The sequence below is a fragment of the Acomys minous genome (genome assembly GCF_964271855.1).
Source record: "Acomys minous genome assembly, chromosome: 14".
NCBI classification, from domain to species: Eukaryota; Metazoa; Chordata; class Mammalia; order Rodentia; family Muridae; genus Acomys; species Acomys minous.
This window is the reverse complement of record NC_140496.1, coordinates 19240935-19258212: the sequence shown is the minus strand read 5'-3', so window position 1 is coordinate 19258212 and position 17278 is coordinate 19240935. Positions and strand designations below refer to the sequence as shown.

General features: G+C 51.3%; 1 protein-coding gene across 5 annotated transcripts in view; it reads left to right on the top strand.

The window, feature by feature from the left end:
• Positions 1-16907, top strand: part of ZFHX3 (zinc finger homeobox 3) — a 277513-nt gene extending 260606 nt beyond the window's left edge. For all 5 annotated transcript variants that reach the window (XM_084756936.1, XM_084756937.1, XM_084756934.1 and 2 more), the window contains 3 exons: positions 1681-1786; positions 3383-8863; positions 12538-16907. In XM_084756936.1, the coding sequence (XP_084613062.1) occupies positions 1681-1786; positions 3383-8863; positions 12538-14222 (7272 nt within the window). In that variant the 3' untranslated portion in view covers positions 14223-16907. The remainder of the gene's footprint in view (positions 1-1680; positions 1787-3382; positions 8864-12537) is intronic.
• The last annotated feature ends 371 nt before the right edge of the window (positions 16908-17278 follow it).

Sequence of the window (17278 nt, the reverse complement as noted above, 5' to 3'; positions counted from 1 at the left end):
CCAATTCACCTGCCACACACCTGCTCTTCCTAGCGTGGGGCTTCTCGGGGACCCTTCTCTGTAGCGCCTGTTGCTTATGTTCTGTTCCTATTGGCTGGAAGAAGAAAAAAAAGTCAGACACCTAAATATGAACTGTCTTTTTGCTTAGTGGTTAGGGAATGTCTGGGTTTCCCCTACTTGTTGAGCCTGTAGTTGGTGACACCAGAGAACAGTGTCACATGCCAGCAGCTATTTGAGAAGGCTGGGATCTTAACAGTCACTAAAATATTCTTTAGCATATTAAGTTTGAACAAAACTCGTAAGTGCTGGTATTCCCGCAGTGCAGTTTGGTCTGATGAGTACAGCACGGCCTCCAGGGTGGGGCTGGGTACCAGGTCCCTTCCCGTTACTTTCCCACCAGTTGTCAAACTAAAAGCAATCTCTGATTCACCTGGGATTGTGGCTGCTGCCAGATTCCCCTGCCTCACGGCATGCGACGAAACCCTGCTGCCTTTCTCCGACCCTTTTAGTTTTGGGAACGTCACGCACGTACGCAGCGGGTCATGATTGTACCTACTCCCCCAGTTTGCCCTCCGGCACCATCCATGTCTTTACCTATCAGGCCACCCTCCCAGACAAGGTGGATGGTGTGCAGGTCCCGCCCCATACGAGGCAACCACAGGCGGGAAAGCGAGAGTCGTTTGACTTTGAGGACTTGACCACCGGTGCGTCGCACATGCGACTTGGTGAGCCTGCCCATCCCTGTCACACCGGGCCTGCCTGCAATAGGATGTTGGGACTAGCTTCTGGCCACACAGCAGGGAGGCAGAGGGAGAAAGTCTGAGGATCTGACCTAAAATGTAGCTACTCAGATCAGGGCTAATTATGGAAATGCTCCATTAGGGACTAGCAGCCCGGTCTCAGGGTCAGGGAGGGTGCCCTGCTGTAGAACGCTGCACGGAATGAGCCGGATGGCTGGGATGCTAGGCATACGCCTCCCTCCCCCGGATGCTGTGTGCCTCCTGCAGAAGGGCTCTAGACGAAATTCTGACTTATGTGAGTTACAAAAAACCACGCTTGTTTGTGCTTGATTATCAGCTTGTAAAGGGTTACACAACGCTGTTTCCTGGAGAAGCTGCCAGTGTGCCTGCACGTCCTTAGCATCCTTAGCCGTCCCTTTGTTCTCCTCTCCCCCTTCTCACGCTCTCCTTCACTCTGACTCCCCTCCTCTCCTTGCCTGAATACATTTTGAAAACAGTGCTACAATGCTCCCTGCTTCAAGATTACCGTGTACTTTACTGGGTATGATTTAATTAGGGCCCTTATTATGTTTTCAGCAGCTTAAGGTGGGCCTTTCAACTTATCTACCTAATTGGTTGCACAAGAAGTTTCACAGCCCATGACAAAACATTGTCAGTGATCAAAGTCAAAATTCTGCATAAAAGAAAAATATTAATAATAAGATTATTCTTCAAGTGTGCACTGCTAATTATGTCCAGAATGTAACCGTAGAAACACTTTTGACTGATGTGAGCTTTGTCTAATAAACATGAGTCTTCACTGAGCTATGAAAAGTGACACCCAGCTTTACACCAGCGAAGGCTAATTTTGCTTATTAAATAATTTTTAAACCTTTTCGTGTTTTGTGTCTGTTTCCACCACAATTTGACTGTTCCTGTTTCTCTGCCCCCATCTCCTCAGGTGACCGCTCCTGAGGTGGTGATGCCCAGCAGCATGTTCCTCCCCACAGCTGCTCCTGCTGACCGAGATGGGAATTCCAATCTGGAAGAGGCGGGAAAGCAACCTGGTTAGTGTCATCAATCTTTATTCCTACAAACAAGATGAATTCCTGGGCTCAAGTTTTCGTGAGGTGCGAGGGTCTAGGGATTCTTCATAACACACCCTGAGTGAATGGGACCGATGGGTTTCATTACCAAAAAGTGCATACTCTGGGCCTCAGCACAGGTCCTGTGTCCGTTTGCCCACGTGGTTTTAAAGTTAAAGGACTGCCATGAGATCTGGCGGGATGCTGGTGAGGATGTACGTCCCCCTGGACGGCTCTGCTGAGGACTGAGTCGCTAGAGATTCAAAGGTGTTAGTTGTCTTTCTTGCTACCTCTGCATAGAGTTCTTCTGGGATTGCCTTACTATAGACGCAGCACCTGGAAGGACCACCGTCACACACGTTTGTGCTGCAGCTGTCCTTGCAGAGTGGTTCCTAGGCCTCCACAAACCTCTCAGTCTTTAACACACACTCTTAGAGATATCTAAGGTCCATACTGTTGGTGACTAGCCTTCTTCCCTGTGACGTGTCCACATTAGAAGTGGACAGATGACGTGGAACAAGCCAGGGTATTTTTGGATATGAGGAACTCATTGTTTGGGGAAAAAAAAAAGTAATGCATTTTAGTAACTGGTAATACTTACTAGCATGAGCAAGGACCTGGGTTCAAGAAACAGTGATGCAAAATAAATAAATATTTTAAAAAATAAAAAGAGGAGTCACATTAAACATGAAACTAAATGCCTTTAATAAATGCAAAACTGCTGTGCAGTGGTGGCGTACCCCTTTAATCGCAGCACTCAGGAGGCAGAGGCAGGCGGATCGTTTAGAGTTCGAGGCCAACCTGGTCTTAACAAAATGAGCCTAGGATAGCCAGGACTATCACACAGAGAAACCCCCCCCCCAAAAAAGAAAGAAACGCAAAATGTTTAACTTACTCACAAATTAGGACAGTATTAGTGTAGATGTCCTTACAACAGATCCGATGTGCTAAATCTTATTTTTAAGGTTTATTTTTATTTAACGTGTGTTGGTGTTTTGCCTGCATGTATGTCTGTGTGAGGGTGCCAGATTCCTTAGAATGAGAGTTACAGACAGTTGTGAACTGCCGTGTGGGTGCTGGGAATTGAACCTGGGACCTGCGGAAGACCAGCCCATGCTCCTAACTGCCGAGCCATCTTTCCAGCTCCCCATGATGTGCCAAATTTATATAACAAAGTGAGCATAAATGGTGCCATTAAGATCAGGAACCTTCACTGGGTGGCTCAGGCCTTTAATCCCAGCACTTGGGAGGCAGAGGCAGGAGGATCTCTGTGAGTGTGAGGAACAGCCAGAGCTACACAGAGAAACCTTGTCTCAAAACAAAACAAAAAAGATCCATCACCTTCAAACTACCTTTTGAGAAACCGAGGCTTCTAAGTCAATTAAACGCTACGTAGAAGACTGATAGGTCAGTGATACAAATTGGACCTATTTGTACCCTCCTATTTGTCTCTGTTAGTTGGGTGTCTCCTATATTCATAAAGCCTGGCTAGATAACCAGCTCTGCGTGACGTCGCGGCAGCAACGCCTTCTTTATCTTTGGGCTTGATGTCTTTGTTTTTTTGTTTTTTGTTTCCAGAAGCCTCGGAGGATCTGGGAAAGAACACCTTACCATCAGCCAGCACAGAGCACAGCGGGGATCTGAAGCCCTCCGCTGCTGACCCCAGCTGTGTGAGAGAAGACTCGGGCTTCCTCTGCTGGAAGAAGGGGTGCAACCAGGTTTTCAAGACCTCCGCCGCCCTTCAGACCCATTTCAACGAGGTGCACGCCAAGAGGCCTCAGCTGCCCGTGTCGGACCGCCACGTGTACAAGTACCGCTGCAACCAGTGCAGCCTGGCTTTCAAGACCATTGAAAAGCTGCAGCTCCACTCTCAGTACCACGTGATCCGAGCCGCCACCATGTGCTGTCTCTGTCAGCGCAGCTTCCGGACTTTCCAGGCTCTGAAGAAACACCTCGAGACAAGTCACCTGGAGCTGAGCGAGGCCGACATCCAACAGCTCTATGGGGGCCTTCTAGCCAACGGGGACCTCTTGGCAATGGGAGACCCCACCCTGGCTGAAGACCACACCATCATTGTCGAAGAGGACAAGGAGGAAGAGAGTGACCTGGAAGATAAACAGAGCCCGACGGGCAGCGACTCCGGGTCCGTACAGGAAGACTCGGGCTCAGAGCCAAAAAGAGCCCTACCTTTCAGAAAAGGCCCCAACTTCACCATGGAGAAGTTCCTAGACCCTTCTCGGCCTTACAAGTGTACTGTCTGCAAGGAATCTTTCACCCAAAAGAACATCCTGCTGGTGCACTACAATTCTGTCTCCCACCTGCATAAGCTAAAGAGGGCCCTTCAGGAATCAGCAACGGGCCAGCCGGAGCCCACCAGCAGCCCGGACAACAAACCGTTTAAGTGTAACACTTGCAACGTGGCATATAGCCAGAGTTCCACGCTGGAGATCCACATGAGGTCTGTGTTACACCAAACCAAGGCCCGGGCAGCCAAGCTGGAAGCGGCAAGTGGCAGCAGCGGCAGCAGCAGCAACGGGACTGGGAACAGCGGCGGTAGCGTGTCCCTCAGCTCCTCGACTCCAAGCCCTGTGAGCACGGGCGGCGCCAACACCTTTACCACCACCAATCCGAGCGGTGCTGGCATGGCTCCGAGCTCCAACTTGCTGAGCCAGGTGCCCACTGAGAACGTGGTGATGCCGCCGTTGGGGAATCCCATCAGTGCCAACATCACTTCCCCTTCGGAGCCCAAGGAGACCAACAGGAAGAAGTTAGCAGATATGATTGCATCTAGGCAGCAGCAGCAGCAGCAGCAACAGCAGCAGCAGCAGCAGCAGCAACAGCAAGCACAGACACTGGCCCAGGCCCAAGCTCAAGTTCAGGCGCACCTGCAGCAGGAGCTGCAGCAGCAGGCGGCCCTGATCCAGTCTCAGCTGTTCAACCCCGCTCTCCTCCCTCACTTTCCCATGACCACAGAGACCTTGCTCCAACTGCAGCAGCAGCAGCATCTCCTCTTCCCCTTCTACATCCCCAGCGCTGAGTTCCAGCTCAACCCTGAGGTGAGCTTGCCTGTGACCAGCGGGGCACTGACGCTGACAGGGTCAGGCCCAGGCCTGCTGGATGAACTGAAGGCTCAGGTCCAGATCCCACAGCAGAGCCACCAGCAGATTCTACAGCAGCAGCAGCAGCAGCAGCAACAACAGCAACAGAGTCAGCTCTCTCTTTCCCAGAGTCACCCAGCCCTCCTCCAGCCAAGCCCGCACCCGGAAAAGAAAAACAAACTGGTCATCAAAGAGAAGGAGAAAGAAAGCCAGCGAGAGAGGGAGGGCCCGGAGGGGGCAGAGGGTAACACAGGACCGAAGGAATCACTGCCAGATGCCTCGAAGGCCAAAGAGAAGAAAGAGTCGGCACCCGGGGGTGGTTCTGAGGCCTCTGTGCTTCCTCCGCGCATCGCTTCCGACGCCAGAGGGAACGCTACCAAGGCCCTGCTGGAGAACTTTGGCTTCGAGCTGGTCATACAGTACAACGAGAACAAGCAGAAGGTACAGAAGAAGAACGGAAAGACGGAGCAGGGCGACAGCCTGGAGAAGCTCGAGTGTGACTCCTGTGGCAAGCTGTTCTCCAACATCCTGATTCTAAAGAGCCATCAGGAACACGTGCATCAGAACTATTTCCCCTTCAAGCAGCTGGAGAGGTTTGCCAAGCAATACAGAGAGCACTACGATAAACTGTACCCACTGAGGCCCCAGACCCCAGAGCCGCCACCCCCTCCACCCCCACCCCCTCCGCCCCCGCTTCCCGCGGCACCCCCGCAGCCAGCTTCCACGCCGGCCATCCCCGCCTCGGCTCCACCCATCACTTCGCCCACCATCGCCCCAGCGCAGCCCTCCGTGCCTCTCACCCAGCTCTCCATGCCTATGGAGCTGCCCATCTTCTCGCCGCTCATGATGCAGACCATGCCGCTGCAGACGCTGCCGGCTCAGCTGCCCCCTCAGCTCGGCCCCGTGGAGCCGCTGCCTGCCGACCTGGCCCAGCTGTACCAGCACCAGCTCAACCCGGCCCTGCTCCAGCAGCAGAACAAGAGGCCCCGCACCAGGATCACCGACGACCAGCTCCGAGTGCTCCGGCAGTACTTCGACATCAACAACTCCCCAAGCGAGGAACAGATCAAGGAGATGGCGGACAAGTCAGGCCTGCCCCAGAAAGTAATCAAGCACTGGTTCCGAAACACTCTCTTCAAGGAGCGGCAGCGTAACAAGGACTCTCCGTACAATTTCAGCAACCCTCCCATCACCAGCCTGGAGGAGCTCAAGATCGACTCGCGGCCCCCTTCGCCAGAACCCCAGAAGCAGGAGTACTGGGGAAGCAAGCGGTCGTCAAGAACAAGGTTTACCGACTACCAGCTCAGAGTCCTTCAGGACTTCTTTGATGCCAACGCTTACCCAAAGGACGATGAATTTGAGCAGCTTTCTAACTTATTAAACCTTCCCACCCGCGTCATCGTGGTGTGGTTTCAAAATGCCCGGCAAAAGGCCCGGAAGAACTACGAGAACCAGGGAGAGGGCAAGGATGGGGAGCGGCGGGAGCTTACCAACGATCGATACATCCGGACCAGCAACTTGAACTACCAGTGCAAAAAGTGCAGCCTCGTGTTCCAGCGCATCTTTGATCTCATCAAACACCAGAAGAAGCTGTGTTACAAGGACGAGGATGAGGAGGGGCAGGAAGACAGCCAAAACGAGGACTCCATGGACGCCATGGAGATCCTCACCCCTACCAGCTCCTCTTGCAGCACCCCTATGCCCTCACAGGCTTACAGCACCCCGGCGCCATCGGCCGGGACCGCCCCCTCGGCGTTCCTGCAGCTCTCGGCGGAGACCGATGACCTGGCCGCCTTCAGTGCGAAAGCAGAGGTGAACGGTGAGAAGCCCAAGCAGGCCGACCCTCCCAGCGCTCAGCCAACCCCAGGCCAAGAGAAGCAAGGCCAGCCCAAGCCGGAGGTACAGCCGCAGGAGCCGCCGGAGCAGAAGACCAACGCGCCCCAGCCCAAGCTCCCGCAGCTGGCTGCCCCCTCCTTACCGCAGCCTCCTCCACAGGCGCCTCCTCCTCAGTGCCCCCTCCCCCAGTCAAGCCCCAGCCCTTCTCAGCTCTCCCATCTGCCCCTCAAGCCCCTGCACACGTCAACCCCCCAACAGCTGGCAAACCTACCTCCTCAGCTCATCCCTTACCAGTGTGACCAGTGCAAGCTGGCATTCCCTTCCTTCGAGCACTGGCAGGAGCACCAGCAGCTTCACTTCCTGAGCGCACAGAACCAGTTCATCCACCCCCAGTTCCTGGACAGGTCGTTGGACATGCCCTTCATGCTGTTTGATCCCAGTAACCCACTCCTGGCCAGCCAGCTGCTCTCGGGGGCCATCCCTCAGATCCCAGCGAGCTCAGCCACGTCTCCGTCTACGCCGACCTCCACCATGAACACGCTCAAGAGGAAGCTGGAGGAAAAGGCCAGTGCGAGCCCCGGAGAAAACGACAGTGGGACTGGGGGAGAAGAGCCTCAGAGGGACAAGCGCCTGAGGACGACCATCACACCGGAACAGCTGGAGATCCTCTACCAGAAGTACCTGCTGGACTCCAACCCAACGCGGAAGATGCTGGATCACATCGCGCACGAGGTGGGCCTGAAGAAGCGCGTGGTGCAGGTGTGGTTCCAGAACACCCGAGCTCGGGAAAGGAAAGGTCAGTTCCGGGCTGTGGGCCCAGCGCAGGCCCACAGGAGATGCCCTTTCTGCAGAGCACTCTTCAAGGCCAAGACTGCCCTCGAGGCTCATATCCGGTCTCGGCACTGGCACGAAGCCAAGAGAGCTGGCTACAACCTGACTCTGTCTGCCATGCTCTTAGACTGTGACGGGGGCCTCCAGATGAAAGGGGACATTTTTGACGGAACTAGCTTTTCCCACCTACCCCCAAGCAGTAGCGATGGTCAGAGTGTGCCCCTCTCGCCTGTGAGTAAAACCATGGAGCTGTCCCCCAGGACTTTGCTCAGCCCTTCCTCCATCAAGGTGGAAGGGATTGAAGACTTTGAAAGCCCCTCCATGTCCTCGGTCAATCTGAACTTCGACCAGACCAAGCTGGACAACGACGACTGCTCCTCTGTCAACACTGCAATCACGGACACCACAACGGGGGACGAGGGCAACGCAGATAACGACAGCGCGACGGGAATTGCGACCGAAACCAAATCCTGTGCACCTAACGAGGGGTTGACCAAAGCGGCCATGGCGGCGATGTCCGAGTACGAAGATCGGTTGTCATCTGGCCTGGTCAGCCCAGCCCCGAGCTTTTATAGCAAGGAATATGACAATGAAGGTACAGTGGACTATAGTGAAACCTCAAGCCTCGCCGACCCCTGCTCCCCAAGTCCTGGGGCAAGTGGGTCTGCGGGCAAATCTGGCGACAGCGGGGATCGCCCTGGGCAGAAACGTTTTCGCACTCAAATGACCAATCTGCAGCTGAAGGTCCTCAAGTCATGCTTCAATGACTACAGGACGCCCACCATGCTAGAGTGTGAGGTCTTAGGCAATGACATTGGACTGCCAAAGAGAGTTGTTCAGGTCTGGTTCCAGAACGCCCGGGCGAAAGAAAAGAAGTCCAAGTTAAGCATGGCCAAGCATTTCGGTATAAACCAAACGAGTTACGAGGGACCCAAAACAGAGTGCACTTTGTGTGGCATCAAGTACAGCGCGAGGCTGTCTGTACGTGACCATATCTTTTCCCAACAGCATATCTCCAAAGTTAAGGACACCATTGGAAGCCAGCTGGACAAGGAGAAGGAATATTTTGACCCAGCCACTGTACGTCAGTTGATGGCTCAGCAAGAGCTGGACCGGATTAAAAAGGCCAATGAGGTCCTTGGGCTGGCAGCCCAGCAGCAGGGGATGTTTGACAATGCCCCTCTTCAGGCTCTCAACCTTCCGACCGCGTATCCAGCGCTCCAAGGCATTCCTCCGGTTTTGCTCCCAGGCCTCAACAGCCCCTCTTTGCCAGGCTTTACTCCAGCCAACACAGGTGGGTCCTGCTCCAGGTGATGGTTTTCAGGGTTCAGGAGAAGCTTGGCTTTGTGATGTGGCTACTAACAGTCTTGAGTGGTGAGCGAGTAGGACGCTTGCCTCCTTAGTCACCTAAAGGCGACAGGACTCCAGTTCCCGTGCCCGCCAGGCATCCCCAGTGCCTGTTGGGTACCTGGATCCCCCGGACTCTGCTGTGCAGGGATGATGGAAGCACCCACTTCCAAGTCTCTCCTGAAATCATTTTCATGGTGTCTGTTACTAAGTGTGTCAGATGATTCTAATTTCCAGGGGATGTCAAACCTTATGGTCATGTGATCCCACCCAGGTAATTGTTATAAACAGAAGACAAAGGAGTTTTCTAGCTAAGTCTGAGTGGAACCCTGTAGCAACTGGCTGGAGAGAACTGCAATCAACCCTTGGCCTTCATGCCTGCAGTCCCGCCCACCTTTTTTGAGAGCAGGAAGCCTTATATGCTGGGTACTTCCTCAGTGGGGGGTGGGGGGGGTCTCTTCTCTTCAGAACAGTGACTACTTTCTACAGAGACTTTGTTTGAATTCACTGACCAGGAATCTTGTACTGGGCAATGTAGTTTTTAGTTTGGACACGAATACATTGACTCTTTCAGACCAGTGACTAGCGTGCACTCTAGGGACCCTCGTCTGCCCTTTCCCTCTCTCTTGCTCATCTGGAGTCACACACGTTTGTTGCTTGTATGGCCTCTCTTTAAAGATGAGGGCTTTCACAGTTCTTCCAACAGACAATCCTTTCTTGCTTCTCCTCATCTGTCTTCGCCCATCTTCTCTTGGATCCAACGGCCCTTCTTAAATCGGGGCTTCTTCTCCAGCGTCCTGTAAGGACTGGGCACACACTGGGAGGCCCTGTCTACAAAGGTCTGCGCTAACCAGCAGGCGCACTAGCCCCTCGCAGTGCCGCCTCATCTTTCCAAGGCTTTACGCCTCCGTTGCTTGCTCCTCAGAAAAGTCCCAGTTAAATTAGCATAGTAAGTTTGGTGGCGTTTAACAACAGAGTATAAAGCTACTGCATTCCTGCCCTCAGTTTCTCGCTAATGGGAACAAGAAAAGAAAGCCTCGAGACAAACAGTTTTACATAAATACATTGCATAGACCGATGCTGAAGCCAGGAAGCAAACTGGGGCAAGTGGTGAGGCATTTGAACTGTCCTTGCAGCCCAGGGCATTGGCAGGAAGGCCCACCATATAATGATGTGAAAATGAGAGCATCAGGACCCGCATGATGGCTCCCTGGGAAAAAGCACTTGCCATGTAGTCTTATGACCTGATTTTGATCCCCAGAGCCCACATAAAAATGCCAAGGCATTGGCAACACATCTGCAAATCCCAGGATTCCAGAGGAGAAGTAGAAACAGGAGACTGACCCAGAGGCTTATGGGCCAGCTAACCTGGGTATAGTTGAGCAGACACATATGAGAGACCCTGCCTCAACAGGGCAGAAGGGGAGCACTGACTCCCAAAAGATGTCCTTTGGCCTTCACAAACCCAATATAGCACGTGAGCACCCATAAATGACAGTCTGAGGAATCCTCTCACTTTACAGATGAGAAATCTGAGGCCCAGGGAGGTCAAGACCATTCAGCAAGCTAGGGTAGGAGCCAGAGCCCCCAGCCAGGCTTCCGGGATCCCGGTGCTATGGGCTTTTCCACAATACCCAATAAGAGCCAGTCAGTCAACAGATACATGTGCTGCCCAGGTTCTGACCCCTAAAGAGTGCACTAGGGCTGGAAAGCCGTGTGTGCCAAAGTTACCAAGCACCAAAGCCCAGGATCCGGAATGGGAGGGAAAGAACCCGCACTTATGTGAGCAGTTACTATACGCCAGGTCTGATGCTGAGCTCCTGCTTCACGTGGCCATTCATTTCACCCTTGCGACCTTCTACTATAGAAGGCCGAGGTTCTGAGAAGCCTCCTAGCGAACCAGAGGTCACACATCTGATTGTGTGCCAGCTGTAACCCGCACAAGGTCAGTCTGACTCCGCGGTAACTGAGTTTCGGTGGGATGAAGTGCGTTGCCCAGTTCTGATCTTACAGATCAGAAAGCCACCGTTACAGCAGCAGCAGTGCGAGAGTGCGTTGAGCTGCCCTGTTGAGTGTGGCCAGTGCCGAGCTTGGTAAATAGTAGGGGTTCAGTCAGTGTTCTCAGTCTAAGGCCCTCTGACCTCAGACCTTCTTTATCTTGAAAGCGCGAAGCCATCATTTGGCCGAATCCACAGACTTTCCTTCCAGACAGGCACCTCTGCCTACCGGCACACAGAAACTTCTGCCCTGAGCTTAGACTTTGTAATCCCAACTCTGCCTCATCTGTGCCAGATTAGCCAACAAGCGTTTGAGTTTTCCTCAGTAGCCAGTCACATCTTAGCCAGTTTCAGCCCCCAGTGTACATAAGGAAATGGGGGAGTTGCTTAAGGTGGCTCTCCTGGTACTGGCCGCGTGAAGTGACCATGCTCTTTGCCTCTTTGCTGTGGAAGGTTTGACACACCGTATCATTCAAGCTGGCACAGTCCTCATCCGACTCTGGGCTTCTCAGTCTTAGGTTGGTTTGTTTGTTCCCTCATTCAGACAGTGCGTTGCTATACTTCAGCTTTTGGGGAGAAGCTGGTCCCGGTGATATACTGAGGAGCTGTGAGGTGTCCTGTGGTCAACGTGGAGGTGTTCCAGGGTCTGTCTCTTTTTGGCACTGCCCCTTCCCAGCACATGCTGCCTTATCACAGCTGGAGCTTTGGTGCTCCACCTGCAGCGATACTCTGTCCGGTCACTCTGGGAGACAGCTGTGAAGACAAGAGGCTCTTAGACCATGGGGTGGGAAAAGTTTTTGCATGTCGTGATGATAGGTTAGGGTTGAACAAGGCCAGAGATAGATAGATAGGGACTGCACTTTGTATGGCCCCAGGGTTACAGCCCACAGTTGCTGGGAAGCAAAACCAGAGTGGTGGTTAGGACAGGCTGTGACACCTTGGGAACTGAGGGTGTGTTACCCCGTGTGTGTGAGACCCCACAGTCCCTGTTGTGTATTGTTTACACCGAGGCTGGAGGAGGTGGTGGTCTTGCTCCACAGAATTACTGCTGCACATCTGAACCAAGGCACTGAAGCCATTTTCCCTGGGTGGGTCGTTTTCCGCCTTCCCTGGCTCTTCCTCTTTCTTCTCACTCATCTTGGCGGCGGCAGTGGTGCCGGATGCTGAGGCCTGTGTAGAAGCTTCCACGACTGTTCATGTGGCCTCGGGGCCCTGCTAGGATGCCCGCTTAGGCTTCCTCCAGTGGCCTTACTAGTTCCGCAGCACATTGATGACAGCAAATCCACGCTGGGCAACATGAATAGCACCTAGAAATAACAGGACAAGGAAAGGTGGCTAGTGAATGTTGGTGTCGGCCAGGGAGATGCCCGGAGGTTTTCTACATGGTGAAGTGTGGAAGCTGACCCAGGCCTGTGTCTTGGTTAAAAAAAAACACTTGGCGACTAACCCTGAGCATGGCTGGGTCATCTGCTGACAACACTGGCTTTGAGAGGACCCTTCAGGTTTAAACATCTGTGGCACCCTGCCCCCCCAAAAGGCTCATGGGTGTTAATACCTTGAGTTTGTGACTCAACCACCTCTAGACTGACCGTTGGTTTTTCTTTCTGTCTCCATTCCTTTTTAGCTTTAACGTCTCCTAAACCGAACCTGATGGGTCTGCCCAGCACAACAGTCCCTTCCCCTGGCCTCCCCACATCTGGATTACCAAATAAACCGTCCTCAGCCTCGCTGAGTTCCCCGACCCCAGCACAAGCCACCATGGCGATGGCCCCTCAGCAACCCCCACAACCCCAGCAGCCGCAGCCACAGGTGCAGCAGCCTCCGCCGCCGCCTCCAGCCGCCCAGCCCATACCCACACCGCAGCTCCCCCTGCAACAGCAACGGAAGGACAAAGATGGTGAGAAAGGAAAGGAGAAGGAGAAGGCACACAAAGGGAAAGGGGACCCCCTGCCTGTCCCCAAGAAGGAGAAAGGGGAGGCCCCTACAGCGGCTACAGCTACCATCTCAGCCCCTCTGCCCTCCATGGAGTATGCGGTGGACCCTGCTCAGCTGCAGGCCCTGCAGGCGGCCTTGACTTCAGACCCCACAGCGTTGCTCACGAGCCAGTTCCTTCCTTACTTCGTACCAGGCTTTTCTCCTTATTATGCCCCCCAGATCCCTGGCGCCCTGCAGAGCGGGTACCTGCAGCCTATGTATGGCATGGAAGGCCTGTTCCCTTACAGCCCTGCCCTGTCGCAGGCCCTGATGGGGTTGTCGCCAGGCTCACTACTGCAGCAGTACCAGCAATACCAGCAGAGTCTGCAGGAGGCTATTCAGCAGCAGCAGCAACAGCAGCAGCGGCAACTACAGCAGCAGCAGCAACAGCAGCAGCAGCAGCAGCAACAACAAAAAGTGCAGCAGCAGCAGCCCAAAGCAAGCCAAACCCCAGTCCCCCAGGGGGCTGCTTCCCCAGACAAAGACCCTGCCAAAGAATCCCCCAAACCAGAAGAACAGAAAAATGTCCCCCGTGAGGTGTCCCCCCTCCTGCCGAAACCCCCCGAAGAGCCAGAAGCAGAAAGCAAAAGTGCGGACTCCCTCTGTGACCCCTTCATTGTTCCAAAGGTGCAGTACAAGTTGGTCTGCCGCAAGTGCCAGGCGGGCTTCGGCGACGAGGAGGCGGCAAGGAGCCACCTGAAGTCCCTCTGCTTCTTCGGCCAGTCTGTGGTGAACCTGCAAGAGATGGTGCTTCACGTCCCCACCGGCAGCGGTGGTGGAGGCGGCGGCGGTGGCGGCTCCTACCACTGCCTGGCGTGCGAGAGCGCGCTCTGCGGGGAGGAAGCGCTGAGTCAGCATCTCGAGTCGGCCTTGCACAAACACAGAACAATCACGAGAGCAGCAAGAAACGCCAAAGAGCACCCTAGTTTATTACCTCACTCTGCCTGCTTCCCCGATCCTAGCACCGCATCTACCTCGCAGTCTGCCGCTCACTCAAACGACAGCCCCCCTCCCCCGTCGGCCGCCCCGTCCTCGTCCTCGTCCGCTTCCCCCCACGCCTCCAGGAAGTCTTGGCCGCCAGTGGGCTCCCGGGCTTCGGCCGCGAAGCCCCCTTCTTTTCCTCCTCTCTCCTCATCTTCAACGGTTACCTCAAGTTCATGCAGCACCTCAGGGGTTCAGCCCTCGATGCCAACAGACGACTATTCGGAGGAGTCTGACACGGATCTCAGCCAAAAGTCCGAAGGACCGGCGAGCCCGGTGGAGGGTCCCAAAGACCCCAGCTGCCCCAAGGACAGTGGTCTGACAAGTGTAGGAACGGACACCTTCAGATTGTAAGCTTTGAAGATGAACAGTTACAAATGAATTTAAATAAAAAAATTAATAACAAACCAATTTCAAAAATAGACTAACTGCAATTCCAAAGCTTCTAACCAAAAAAAAAAAACAAAAAACAAAAAAACAAAAAACAAAAAAAGGAAAAAAAAAAGGAAAAAGCGTGGGTTGTTTTCCCATATACCTATCTATGCCGGTGATTTTACATTCTTGTCTTTTTTTTTTTTTTTAATATTAAAAAAGAGAAAACACAAACCCTAACCCTGTTACATTGTGTCCTTTTAAAGGTACTATTGGTCTGGGAAACTGAAGTCCGCAGGGCCTGCCTATTGTCCTTGGAGCTTAAACCCCTTGTATATTTGTCCCCTTTGAGAACTGCCCCACCTTGATAGCACAGAGGAGCCCGGCATGCACTGTATGGGAAAGCACTCCACCTGGTCACAGTTTTAAATTTCTTGCTATCTTAGCATTCAGATACCAATGGCTTGCTAAAAGGAAAAAAGAAAAAAAAAAAGAAAAAAAAGAAATGTAATGTCTTTTTATTCTCAGGTCAATCGCTCACACTTTGTTCTGTTTTCAGAATCATTGTTTTATGTTTTTTTTTCCTTTTGTTCCAGAAAAATATTTTGTTTTATTTTGTTAATTTAAAAAATGGGCAGAAAGTATTCAAGAAAAACAATGTGAACTGCTTTAGCTTTCTGGGGATTTTTAAGAATAGCTTTTCTGCTGAAGCCAATTTCAAGGGGGGAAAAGTTAAGCACTCCCACTTTCAGAAGAAAAAAAAAAACCCACACACAAAGAGTGTTGAGGACTTGTAGCTTAAAAGAAAAAAAAATAAGTTTTAAAAACTGACTTTCTGTATTTATGGTAGGTATGACCATTTTTGGTGTTGAGTAGATTGCTGCATTGGAAACGAGCTGAAGCGGTATGGTTAGACTTAAGCCTTTTGTACATTTAGCTTTTGTGTGGCCCAGCGACAGCTCCTCGTTTGATGTTGTCTTGTTCATCCCTAGTGGATAGTTTGCAATCTATGGCTTCACCCAAGCTTCTATTCCCTTTGTCCCTTAATTCAACTTTGTCTCTCGTCTCCCCCGCCCCCCCCCCAACTCCCATCTTCCTAATCTCCCACTTAGAGTGGCTGCCTTCATTTCTTGGAGGGCAGCTGCAGAATTATTTTATAAACCTAAAGAAGGAATTTCAAAGGGTCCTAGGGATCATCTGGACCCTCACAGATTATTTTTGTTCGGGGAGTTGAGACTTTTTGAAAGGCGTCTAATTCTAGTTACCTGTGTCTGGTAGCCCTGAGCTTTTTTTTTTTTTTTTTTTTTTTAATTTATCCTTGGTGGTTTTTTTCTTTGTGCCTCTCCCTCCCCCACCCCCCTTGATCTGTGGACACTTCAAATATTCTTTTCTTGAACTAAAACATTCATTTCAGTTTGTGTAATTGGGGCTGTGTGCTTTTCTTTCTAAGATGTTTTTTGGCTAGAGATTTGGTCTTGGTTTTTGTGTTTGTGTCTTTTCTTTCCTCTCTCAGAAAAAGAAATTTCATGCTTTAAAAAAAAAAAAAATCCAAAGACACACCCTTTCACTGCAGATGCAGAGAAGGGGGAAAGGGTTCTTGTTACTTGAGAATTTGTTTCTGATTTAAACAAACAAGACTTAGTTTAATAAAAGGAAGAAAGAGTAACACAAAGAGATCCCAGGTTGTTAGGTGCTTCTTCTGCAAGCAGAGAGGCAGTTAGTAATGACAGTTCCAGATACCAAAAGACACATTTTTTTACTTCAAAGTTTTGTCCTTGTGTTAGGCAGTCTGAGCGGCGAGTGAACCAGAGTGCAGCCAACAAAGCAGATAGCAATGTACAGAGAGAAAAAAAAGTTTGTTTTTTTTTAAAAAAGGAAGTGCGCGTGCGAGGCACGTGCGCTTATGTTAATCTTCATACCCCGTAACACAACACAGTGCAACACACAACCCCTTTTCATCTTAAAAAGCGGTCTGAACTTTGAAAGGAAAACTTTGTGCTGCTAAAACATGCGTTTTAAAGACACACAGATGCTTTCGCTGTTTCACTTTCATAGCCAAACACCAACAGACACAATCTCCCTTGCCCCCAAAGTGTGAAGTCCCTCCCCTCGTCCCCTTCCTCATGTTTCAAAGGGAACTTCGAAGACTGTGAATCCAGGTTCCGTTGGCCACCTTCCGGGCTTCTCCCCCAGGGCTGAAGCCACTCATCGACTTTGCAGAAGACTGGAGCATTCCAAGATCTGAAATTTTTCATTTTTCTTTCTTTCTTTTTTTTTTCCTCTCTCTTTTTTTCCTTTTTAGCCGGGACTATTTTTATGAATTTGTTTTTAGTTAAAGAAAGAGTAGATCCTGAACTGTTGTACATATTTCTAACTAGGCTGATGCACAGTGCAAATTCCTTTTTAATTTTTTAAAAGTAGAAGTACTAAAAGAATACCATCTTCACTATTCATATCAGTATCCAGTTGTAGCATAAGGTGTCAAAAACAAGTACGCAAAACACTTCCTGTTTTAAATAGCTATTTCCTTTTAACAAAAATTCTTGTATTTCTCCCTGTGTTTTGAGATGAACACTTTTAAATTTTAAAGTTGTACAGTTTTTTGTTTTCCATTATTTTATCTTGTTTGTAACTCTATGAAATATATATATATTTTTTGCCATTTAACTGTTGTATGTTACTGTGTCTGTATCTATAGAAAAATGTTTTGGTTCTCTGTGTGATACCAATTAACAATTTTAACACTAGCTTTACCTGTCAAATTCTGCTAGGTCTTCTCTGAAAACTGTCTTTAAAATGATATTGCTTGGTTAATAGTGCAATTTCTACCCTCCCCGCCCCCAACCTCGTCTCTTTGTAACTGCCAGCCCTTACCCAATGGTTTTGTTTGTTCTATTTTGAGCTACTATCATCCTCTGTCTGTGAGGCAGAGTGACCGTCAGTGTTTCACTGTGCCATGCCTTACCTGTGGGTGTGTTTGGCAACAGTAAGGCGGTTGGGTAGAACGGCCAAGCAGCATCTACCCACCAGTATCCCTC